Here is a 12,623-nt window from a genome sequence, read left to right as displayed (position 1 = left end):
GTGACTCCAAACAGTGACTCACACCAGTGGCTCCAAACAGTGACTCCAAACAGTGACTCACACCAGTGACTCCAAACAGAGACTCACACCAGTGACTCACACCAGTGGCTCCAAACAGTGACTCACACCAGTGGCTCCAAACAGTGACTCCAAACAGTGACTCACACCAGTGACTCCAAACAGTGACTCACACCAGTGACTCCAAACAGTGACTCCAAACAGTGACTTACAACAGTGACTCCAAACAGTGACTCACACCAGTGACTCCAAACAGTGACTCACACCAGTGACTCCAAACTGTGACTCACACCAGTGGCTCCAAACAGTGACTCACACCAGTGACTCCAAACAGTGACTCACACCAGTGACTCCAAACAGTGACTCACACCAGTGACTCCAAACAGTGACACACACCAGTGACTCACACCAGTGACTCCAAACAGTGACACACACCAGTGACTCACACCAGTGACTCCAAACAGTGACACACACCATGGGTAACTTGCCTATCACAAGGGAGGGCAGTGCCAAAGGGATTGATCATGTAAAGAAATAGGCGATCTTCATCTCTTTCAAGGCATCTCACGTGATGTAAGAAGAGTTCTTCATGAATAAGTTAGTGGTCTTCCTGCTCCTGTTATACATGTTTATTTATTAACTATAGACACTTCTCCACAGGCTCAAGATAAACATGAAGGTCCATCTGGTAGCGAGTGTGGCCGTTGTGCTGTTATCTGCAGTGGCTGTTAGTGACGCAGACGATGGTTAGTACTTCAGGTTAGGCTCAGGAACCTGTACACCAGTTGATTGACAGTTGAGAGGCGGGACCAAAGAGCCAGAGCTCAACCCCCGCAAACACAACTAGGTGAGTACAAGTACATCATCACTCTGAGAGACCACATATACTCGTTCTTAGTACATGTTACATCAGGCCTGTGTAGCAGGTATTAAATAGCATTAGGCTGCACGAATTGGCAAAATTAAATTAACTTATTTATTTATTTATGCATATACAAGAATGTACATAAGGAATGTGAGGATACAAATATGGTAATTACAATCTTGTAAAGCCACTAGCACGCGCAGCGTTTCGGGCAGTTCCTTAATCTAAGAAAATTTTAAGGAACTAGAGAATTTACAGCCATTAAGAGGCTTCTATGCAAATTCCTGCCGCTCGGTGGTGAAAATATTCTGCTATATAGTCCAGCCTTAAGACTCCTTCACATCCAAGAGAAAGTATAAACTATTTGGTGAGTAGAAACATTTTGTACAGAATGTTTAACTTCACACTACCCAAAGAAGACAGTCCAGTACACAAGAGTTTGGTTACGGTAGACCTAGATAGGCTATGCCCCTTTACGATGAGTTTACCTGGTAAGTGGAATTGGATCCTTCTTTGGATCATTTTATTAATAATTTTCATCTTGTTGATAAATACTAATGGGTAGTTGGCTGTGTACTACCGTACCACTGACGTTTAAGCGACCAATTTTTTAAGCAAGGGTATTGTTTATATCAGGTTTGTAAAACGTTCTCAAGAGATAGTTCATTGGGTGCTTTATCTCCCTTTATCTTTAATTATTTATCTTTATCTACATTATGTCCCTGAGGTTTGAACAAGACGGTGTCAGCTCCTGAGTTGGACACATCAACAAAGGAGCATCAATGGGTTTTGTCCGGTGGGACTGGCCAGTATTGGGATAATAATAATAATAAAAATAATAAAAATAATAATAATAATAATAATAATAATAATAATAATAATAATAATAATAATATTTAACAATAATAATAATAATTTATTAACAAAAAGGTACAATGGGTTGGTGAGATTACATAAGGTTGGTATTTTTACATTCATGTAAAGTCAGTAACAGGCGTTTCGGACAGGTCCTTAATCTAACATATCAGGTAAGATGGAAAGGAACATTGTAGCAAGGGTTTATATCAACAAATAATTACAATATAAGTTGACAGGTGATTACACTGGTGAGGATATGTCTTAACTACAAGTATTGAGGAAGTGGGTAGTACAAGATACAGTGTGAGTCTGAAGCAGGAAACTATGAGGATGAAATTAGGTACTTTTTGGTTTTACTTTTGAACAAGGCATAGGTTGGACAATTTTTTAATTTCTCAGTGAGTTCCATAGACTGGGTCCTTTTATTTTCATGGAGTGTTTGCATAGATTTAGTCTGACTCTGGGGATATCAAAGATATGTTTATTTCTGGTGTTGTGTTCGTGGGTTCTATTACACCTTTTAAGGAAAAGTTTCAGATCAAGATTAGCATTTAGGAACCAGGTTTTGCACATGTTGCACTTGCACGTAACATCTCCACTAACTTCAGTGATAATCACTGTAGGACCACAGACCATTACTCGACATTTCTCCTAACCAACATTAATAAACCACCTCTAGATACAATGAAGATAAGTTTTAGGCTGCACAATGAAACTTCTATAAGCAACTTTATTGCTGCTGCTGCTGCTAATATCAACTGGGAGACTGAATTAGGTAACATAGTGAACATCAACCCAGCAGTGCAAACATTTCTTCAGAAAACTCTGAGCCTTTATAACACCCACTGTCCAATGCTAACGAAACAAGTCACAACTAAAAGGCTAAACAATCCTTGGCTAACAAAAAGGTTATACTGAAATCTATTAGTAAAAAAATATGACCATGAGAAGTATTGGTTAGGAGTTGTCTCTAAAGAAGTTCCAAAGATTTACTCATCAATGCTGTCTAAAATAATTAGAAGAGCCAAAATAAAATACTACGAAAATAAATTTAACCAAATTAAAGGCAACATAAAGAAATCCTGGAGCATTATTTTCCAAATACTGGGATCAACAAAGATTTTGAATAAAAACCTATACTCCTATCCCATAACGAAGCTTTCAGAGGTTTTCTGCCTCTGACACTGCTATTGAATTCAATAGTTTTTTTTCTGATCCATTGGCACATCCCACATCCCTTGCTAATGATATTCCAATTCTGAATATAAATTCTGCCAACCTTGTCAAATATATTTGAAAAGCTAATCTACAAGCAGCTTTACTCTTATCTAGCCGAACACAATATTCTTAGCTCTTGTCAATATGGCTTCAGACCCAAAAAAAAGCACTAACGATGTACTGATTAATATGATTAACTTGCTACATACAGCTCTTGATAAAAATGAGTTCCCTGTTGGGTTATTTGTGGACCTGCGTAAGGCTTTAACACTGTCAACCACCTAAACCTTCTTCTTAAATTACATCATTATGGAGTCAGAGGACACTCCCTGCAATACCTTCAGTCCTACCTTACTGACAGGCTCCAGTATGTTTCTGTGAATAATTCCATATCTCCTACACAACCCATAAACATTTGTGTTCCTCAGGGCAGCATACTTGGTCCTCTCCTCTTTCTCATCTACATTAATGACCTTCCAAATGCCTCCCAACACCTCAAACCAATTCTATTTGCTGACGACACAACCTTCATTTTCTCCAGTCCTGACCCCCTTGCTCTAAATGTCACAGTGAATTCATCTTTAGTTTACTGAACTAAATAAAGTCCATCTTTGGCTAACTGTTAACAAACTCACCCTCAATATTGAAAAAACTTTTTATATTTTGTTTGGTAATAAATTCTCAGAATAAATTAATCTAAGAATAAACATTATCCAAATTAGTAACAAAGTAGATGGTAAGCTCCATGGTGTCCTCATCGATAACAAACTGAATTTCCAGGGATACATTCTAAATATTGCAAAAAAAGATTCTAAAACTGTTGGCATTCTTTCTAAGATCAGATATTATGTACCCCGCCCTGCCCTGGTGACGCTCTATTACTCTATCATCTATCCTTATCTCAATTATGGTATTTGTACTTGGGATTCTACTACCCTACTACGTTTGGGAGCCGGTTGGCCGAGCAGACAGCACACAGGGCTTCTGATCCTGTAGTCCTGGGTTCGATCCCAGGCGCCGGCGAGAAACAATGGGCAGAGTTTCTTTCACCCTATGCCCTTGTTACCTAGCAGTAAAATAGGTACCTGGGTGTTAGTCAGCTGTCACGGGCTGCTACCTGGGGGTGGAGGCCTGGTCGAGGACCGGGCCGCGGGGACACTAAAAGCCCCGAAATCATCTCAAGATAACCTCAAGATCATCTCAAGATAACCCAAAATCATTTACGTCCTCTAATTACTCAACACAAAGCTGCTATTAGGACAATATCCAACTCTGGCCCCAGACATCACTCGGTACCCTTACTCAAATCTCTGAATATGTTAGATATTAAGTCACTGTTCATCCTCTCTTGTGTACTCTATATATTTAAAACTGAACTGTAATGCCAATCCTGACCTTAAAAGCTTCCTAGAAGGTTGTAACAGAACCCATGAGCACCACACCAGAAACAAATACCTATTTGATATTCCAAGAGTACGACTTAATCAAACTAGAAATGCTCTACAAATCAAGGGACCCAGAAAGGGAATGACCTTCCCAACCATGTTAAAGACTGTACCTCTCTCAACCAGTTTAAGAGAAAAACTAAACACTACCTAATTAACTCCATGTAACCTACCTTACCCCTTAAATGCCAACCCATGTCTTGCTATTTTCAAACAATGCTGTTTGTTGACCAACTTGTACATTCTTGTACAAGAATTGTTACATTCTTGTAGAGCCACTAGTACGCGTAGCGTTTCGGGCAAGTCCCTGGAATACGATCCCCTGCCGCGAAGAATCGTTTTTTCATCCAAGTACACATTTTACTGTTGCGTTAAACAGAGGCTACAGTTAAGGATTTGCGCCCAGTAAATCCTCCCCGGCCAGGATACGAACCCATGACATAGCGCTCGCGGAACGCCAGGCGAGTGTCTTACCACTACACCACGGAGACTGTTGATTTCTGCCATGTCCCCCCCCCCCCCCTTTCAACACAATTTATACTTTAATCTCAAGTACTATTAAGTTTTAGTCTAAGTGGGTTTTTCCATCTCACCTTGCCCGAAACGCTGTGGGTATTAGTGGCTTTAGGTATTGTATGTACTAGGCTCTGTCTATAAATCCAACATTATGTTTGTAACTCATCTTCTATGTATGTATTTTTGCCTGAATAACCATTTGATTTTGCACATGAGAATGTGTGGAGTGAGTGTATGTTTAGCATGTTAAGGGACTTAAACAGAGGGGCTGTGTGTTCAAGTTCAAGTATGTTTATTGAGATAAGAAAGAAATACATCTCAAAGGGATAGAGTAGCTTAGGCTATTTCTACCCCTCTTAGCTGTGTGTTGTCTGAAGACAGAGTTTGTCATAGTTCTGATAGCAGATTTTTGCAGAGTGATGATAGGCTTGAGGTAATTTGCAGTGGTTGAACCCCATGCACAGATACCATATGTAAGATAGGGATAGTTTAGCGTGTAGTATAATGAGAGAACAGAGTGGGGAACATAATATCTAATTTTAGAGAGTAAACCAACTGTTTTTGAGACTTTCTTAGTTATGTGTTGTATGTGGGTGCTGAAGTTGAGTTTCTTGTCTATGTACAGGCCAAGGAACTTCTACTCATTTTTACTGCTAATGTTAACATTTTCTATCCGAAGTTGAATCTGATTTGATGATTTACTACCAAATAAAATGTAGTAAGTATTTTTTTATGTTTAGTGTGAGTTTGTTGGTTGACATCCACAAGTGGAGGGTTTTTAATTCATTGTTGACAAGATTATTTATTGAGTGCGAATTGGGGTCATTTATGTGGCGTTGACCCAAGTTGACCAGTTCGTTGACCTAGTCATTTACTCTATTCTGCAGTTCTATTGTAAACTGTTCTCTTGTTAAACCATATCACCTCTCAGGATTAGAATCAGATACCTTTCAATTTCTCAAATGAATCATTACACTCTTATGTCGACTGAAAGTTGACCAATTTGTTAAGTAAGTTGATCAGTGGGTTTGCTGAACCTATGTGGTACTTGCTCATAATCACAGCATAGTCTAGAACAGTTAACATTAACCCTGAAGGAATACAACTTTAACTTGGATCACTTCGTGACCTCATGACCAATGTTAGTAGTGATCTCCTTGGCAAAACTGCAATTGTTTAAGTTTGCCCTTGAGGCCTGGTTGGCGGGTCTTGGGATGCCCTTGAGGTCCCAGGGGCACCTTCAGCTATCAGTGCGTTACCCGTCCCAAAGCGAATTCATTTTCCCCAACAGAGACGCTAATATAACCATAAGATTTGATTTGAAATGATTTTATAAGTCTTTGTGTTTCCCACACCTCTGGGACATACACCGCACCTCTCCGGTCGGGGTTCCTAAATTCAAATTCAAAACAAAGTTAACAACATTAATTGACCATTCTGCTCTACATTCTGTAAAGCCAAAAATTATACATTTATATCTTTATTATTTTCTTTAATTGTGTTTATCTAATGATAATACTTTTATTTTGAATTTATATAAAAATACATACATTTGATAAATCTTGCTTTATTTCTGTAAATCCAAAAATTATATATTTATATTCTTATTATTTTCTTTGATTTTATTTATCTAATAATAATACTATTATTTTGTATTTATATATAAGTACATCTATTTGATACATCTTGCCTTATATCTGTAAATCCAAAAATTATTTATTTATATTCTTATTATTTTCTTTTAACTTATTTATCTAATAATAATAACTTTATTTTGTATTTATATAGAAATTCATACATTTGATACAGGAAACAGGAAAATTCATAGTTAAAAATAAATATATATTAGGTGAAGCTATTAATATTGAAGTATCCCATTAACATTTTATACGCAAAATTGTCTTCCTATTTTCTAACAAATTTCTCCTCGTCCCATTCTCTTCCCCCATGACAGAGGCGGTGCTGGAGGGCATCAAGGAGGAACTCACTCATATTGAGAACTCCCTTGATAGATTGATGGCCATTGTGATGACTACTACAACCCCACCAGCCACCACAACAACCCCACCAGCCACCACAACAACCCCACCAGCCACCACAACAACCCCACCAGCCACCACAACAACCACAGAACCAACTACCACACCAACTACCACAACCACACCAACTACCACAACCACACCAACTACCACAACCACACCAACTACCACACCAACTACCACAACCACACCAACTACCACACCAACTACCACAACCACACCAACTACCACACCAACTACCACAACCACACCAACTACCACAACCACACCAACTACTACAACCACACCAACTACTACAACCACACCAACTACCACACCAACTACCACAACCACACCAACTACCACACCAACTACCACAACCACACCAACTACCACAACCACACCAACTACCACACCAACTACCACAACCACACCAACTACCACACCAACTACCACAACCACACCAACTACCACAACCACACCAACTACTACAACCACACCAACTACCACAACCACACCAACTACTACAACCACACCAACTACCACAACCACACCAACTACTACAACCACAACCACACCAACTACCACAACCACACCAACTACTACAACTACACCAACTACCACAACCACACCAACTACCACAACCACACCAACTACCACAACTACACCAACTACCACAACCACACCAACTACTACAACCACACCAACTACCACAACCACACCAACTACTACAACCGCACCAACTACCACAACCACACCAACTACTACAACCACACCAACTACCACAACCACACCAACTACCACAACTACACCAACTACCACAACCACACCAACTACCACAACCACACCAACTACCACAACCACACCAACTACCACAACCACACCAACTACTACAACCACAACCACACCAACTACTACAACCACAACCACACCAACTACCACAACTACACCAACTACCACAACCACACCAACTACCACAACCACACCAACTACCACAACCACACCAACTACCACAACCACACCAACTACTACAACCACAACCACACCAACTACTACAACCACAACCACACCAACTACCACAACCACAACAACTACCACAACCACACCAACTACCACAACCACAACCACACCAACTACCACAACCACACCAACTACCACAACCACAACCACACCAACTACCACAACCCCACCACCAAAAACTCCAAACAATTCCTCGAAAGGTTTATCAACCAAACTGCTGCTAGTGGCAGCGTCAGCAGCAGCAGCTGGTCGTCGTGTGAGGTCAGTGGGCGACGACCCAGTCTGTGACCCCAACACGACAGCTACTGACGACGACCTGTGTGCACGACTGACCGCCACCCTGGCGGACATCCTGCAGGTGACGCAGGAGGTACAGGCCGGGGACATCTCGCAGGATCAGCTAGACAAACTGACCAACTGCTCGCTGGAGCTGGACAGTATTGTGGACGAGGCAGCGGACAATACGGTCTTTGTTGACAGTCTGGATAAGGCGGCGCTCAAGGCTCAGGTCGACCAGCTGGAAGTGGTAAGGGAGGTAACAACGGCTAAGTTGTAACTTGCTCATGTGTCACTTTGCTTTAGTTGACCATTAAAACGTTTTCTATTTATGAAGAAAACCTTTTTTATATATGTATATGGGATAAGGGCAGTGCAGGCAGCCTTCTAACTTGTGAGCCAGTTATAATAATAATAAATATTTATTCACAACAAGGTACAAGAAGGTTGGTAAGATTATTTGATGTAGCAAAAATTATATTTATGCACATATGATAAAAGATCCTTGGGTGTAGGTTGACCAAATATTGCTATAAAGAACCTACTTTTACTCTCAACTGCAAAAATTATATCCATTTATAGGCTGTATTAGTAGTGTAAATATTAACACACATGTCCCTTTTCATTGCAATTTAGGATCTGAGCCACTTATGGGGTCCGCCTCGCCCTTCCTTTCAACATTTGTCACAATATTTGAAAAATTAATATATAATCTTGCAACGTGTTTTAAAGTGAATATTAATACTGACCTTTAATATTTCCCACACCAGCTACACGCTAATGGTATCAATTAGGCCACATTTCACTCACAGTCACATATTCAAGAAATCAGTCTCCGTGGTGTAGTGGTAAGACACTCGCCTGGCGTTCCGCGAGCGCTATGTCATGGGTTCGTATCCTGGCCGGGGAGGATTTACTGGGCGCAATTCCTTAACTGTAGCCTCTGTTTAACGCAACAGTAAAATGTGTACTTGGTTGTAACAACGATTCTTCGCGGCGGGGATCGTATTCCAGGGACCATAGGATTAAGGACTTGCCCGAAACGCTACGCGTACTAGTGGCTGTACAAGAATGTAACAACTCTTGTATATAAAATGAGGTGATACTATTTATTATATTTACACAATCGATGTTTATTTATTTATTTATTTATATACAAGAAGGTACATTGGGTTTGTGAGAATACATAGCATAGTATTTACAATCTTGTAAAGCCACTAGTACGCGTAGCGTTTCGGGCAGGTCCCTGGAATACGATCCCCTGCCGCGAAGAATCGTTTTTTCATCCAAGTACACATTTTACTGTTGCGTTAAACAGAGGCTACAGTTAAGGAATTGCGCCCAGTAAATCCTCCCCGGCCAGGATACGAACCCATGACATAGCGCTCGCGGAACGCCAGGCGAGTGTCTTACCACTACACCACGGAGACTGTTTAACCTAATCTAACAGATATGTATAACAGTTCTCTATCTCAGCTGGTACAGAGTTCCCTCCCTAACGGTGTGATGCATCAGGACAATAATGATCTTATAACCATCCTGTGCAGAAGTGGTTGGGCACGTTTCCTTTCACGTAAGCAGTAATTAGCAGGCTCACTTAGCAGTAATTAGGTACTACCATATGGGGGAAGTTCAGTAATTCGACTTTGCAGGAACCTCAATACCAGCCTAATATATATACATACACAGGCTGCCTGTCCCTGACAATACAAATTATTGTATAAAACGTGTTTCGGCTTCACACATGTGGAGTTCGCAGTTCGAGTCTACTAGAACCCAGGTGACTCGAAAGCAAATTTTTGTAGTGTTATTAATGATTTTCGGTGCCTTTAACTGCATATTTCATTTCAATTAAATATTTCACTGATATTTAATAAAAGTAACTGAACACTGAATTAGTCACTGTTCCTTTCTTCAGCAAAGACAAGGGCTGTTGCTCCATTTTGAGAAGCAGGTGCGCAGCTTTCAGTTACATGTTGTGTCAACATTTACACTACTCATGCAACTTGCTAACATGTTGTGTCAACATTTACACTACTCATGCAACTTGCTAACAGGTTGTGTCAACATTTACACTACTCATGCAACTTGCTAACATGTTGTGTCAACATTTACGCTACTCATGCACCTTGCTAACATGTTGTGTCAACATTTACGCTACTCATGCACCTTGCTAACATGTTGTGTCAACATTTACACTACTCATGCACCTTGCTAACATGTTGTGTCAACATTTACACTACTCATGCTTCTTGTTAACATGTATCTCACTGCTGGACATTTGTGCACAGACGATACAGCTGGCCGAGGAAGTAGTTGATAAAAAGTTATCAGATACAAGCAGCGATGACACTCTGGCCATTGTCCTAGGCACCTTGGGCGGCGTTCTGGGAGTCGCACTCATTGCCTTTGGCTGCTACGTTTTCTATACAAAGAAAAATAAGAAATCGAAGGTGTGTAGCTCAACCATTTGTTATTTGGATCTCATCCACTTGGGTTCATCAGTACAGCGGAGGCCTCGCTATTTGCAGGTCTACGTTCGATGCCTGAAGGTTCAAGTGGTTGGACACCAATCCTTCCCTAAGTTCCATCTGAGTTTCTTGTCCTCATATACCTCGCAAATGCTAATTTAGTCACACTGAACCAATACTTCCTCCTAATATTTACCTTACCTTTTATGCCGGTTCAGTTTCATAATAAACATATTTACACAATAAGAAAATTCCTGTTTTAAACATATATGAAAATATATTTTAATTCCAACAGTCACATATTGAGAGCAGCCCACTGCAGGACTTAAAGGAGTCGGAGCGAGCAGAGGACAACAGTAGCTTCAACAATGATGAAGACTGACATCAAGATTGATGAAGACTGACATCAAGAATGATGAAGACTGACATCAAGAATGATGAAGACTGACATAAAGAATGATGAAGACTGACATCAAGAATGATGAAGACTGACATCAAGAATGATGAAGACTGACATCAAGAATGATGAAGACTGACATCAAGAATGATGAAGACTGACATACCCCTGTGACGTGTGGTATATACTTGTGTGTGTGTGCTCTATATGTGTTTATATACACCGAGAGGTATACTCTGTTTCTTGATGTATACACCTTAATCCTGGACTATGTTCAGCACAATTCCCCATTCTGTCTACACATTATATTATCTCAGTTTTCACTATTTATAATTATATAAATATAATTTAAAGATACTCAAATCTTTAAATATTTTAGTAATTATAGTGTTCTTGAAGACAGGGAACAAAACACTGATCCACATTCTATATTACTTCAACGTTCTTATTGGTACATCAGTACTGAGTGATAACCGATCCTTTACTCTGACTTTCATTGTACTAATAATGATTATATCACTTATAATCATTAATTAAGCTTTCTAAAGCTACAATTTTAATCCAAAGGTCCCAATGTCAGGGACAGGAAGCCTGTGTACATATATAATTTATATATCCTTGAGGGTCCTTCACAAGATGGAACTATTGACCCTTCCCAGGATGCCACCCCCACAACAGTGCCCTGACTTCCGGGTACCTACTTACTGCTAGGTGAACAGAGGCATCAGGTGAAAGGAAACGTGCACAACCGTTTCTGTCCCACTTGGGGATCAAACATTATTTCGTGATTGTGATTTAAAAATGAAGCCTACTGTGCTACGAGACCCTAAGTGCACATTTTACCCTTAATAAAAAAATCTGTATTTGCTGTTATTGTGAATTATTACATAATGAATCTATACTTTTAATATACTTATGTAAGGCTGAGGATATAAAAACTGCATTAGTCTGCCTTTCATAATTATATATGACTTCAGAAACTGTATATCATTGCTGTAATTTCTTAACTATTTATGTGTATTAACTTGTTTTAAATATAGTATTAAGTATTTTTTATAAATTATATATAATTCTTCATATTACCACAAGCTGTATTTAATTAATAGTTAAATATTATATAAAAATACTGAATCTAAATAAATAAATTTTATAAATTACATATAATTTCCCATATTACCACAAGCTATATATAATAAATAGTTATTATATACAAATACTGAACCTACTAAGTGATCTCTTGGATTCTCTGTATAATATACAACTATCACCATACACCGAGAAGTGATCTCAAGAGCTTACAGTCAGCCGCCGTGGAGAGCAGACGTGCTTCACATCCTCTCTCCACTACGAGCAGTCCGTAGACCTCCCATTGCTGATGCGAGTATGTCTAGGATAGCAAAGAGTCGGGGCAACTGTTCCGCCAGTGTAGCATGGTTAGGCTAGTAATATGCATAGGAGGTGTGGATTTACTATTAACTTGTCATCTTATCACAATGACGATTAAAATTAACATTAAGTTCA

At 39.6% G+C, this 12,623-nt stretch overlaps 1 protein-coding gene and 1 long non-coding RNA gene across 3 annotated transcripts in view; both read left to right on the top strand.

The window, feature by feature from the left end:
- The window catches only part of LOC123770625 (uncharacterized), a 27,917-nt gene extending 15,658 nt beyond the window's left edge, over positions 1-12,259 (top strand). Inside the window, exons 2-6 of one of the 2 annotated variants that reach the window (XM_069301869.1) lie at positions 679-764; positions 6,875-6,984; positions 7,048-8,484; positions 10,526-10,687; positions 11,001-12,259. In XM_069301869.1, the coding sequence (XP_069157970.1) occupies positions 692-764; positions 6,875-6,984; positions 7,048-8,484; positions 10,526-10,687; positions 11,001-11,087 (1,869 nt within the window). In that variant the 5' untranslated portion in view covers positions 679-691 and the 3' untranslated portion in view covers positions 11,088-12,259. Of the gene's footprint in view, positions 1-678; positions 765-6,874; positions 8,485-10,525; positions 10,688-11,000 lie in introns of both variants that reach the window. The other variant, XM_069301868.1, reaches the window with a different exon arrangement.
- LOC138350673 (uncharacterized) overlaps positions 1-12,623 on the top strand; it is a 395,852-nt gene that overhangs the window by 3,649 nt on the left and 379,580 nt on the right. The gene's annotated exons all lie outside the window — the stretch shown is intronic.

The sequence above is a fragment of the Procambarus clarkii genome, chromosome 46, assembly GCF_040958095.1.
Source record: "Procambarus clarkii isolate CNS0578487 chromosome 46, FALCON_Pclarkii_2.0, whole genome shotgun sequence".
NCBI lineage: Eukaryota > Metazoa > Arthropoda > Malacostraca > Decapoda > Cambaridae > Procambarus > Procambarus clarkii.
The sequence above is the reverse complement of the archived record's forward strand: the minus strand, read 5'-3'. Positions and strand labels throughout refer to the sequence as shown.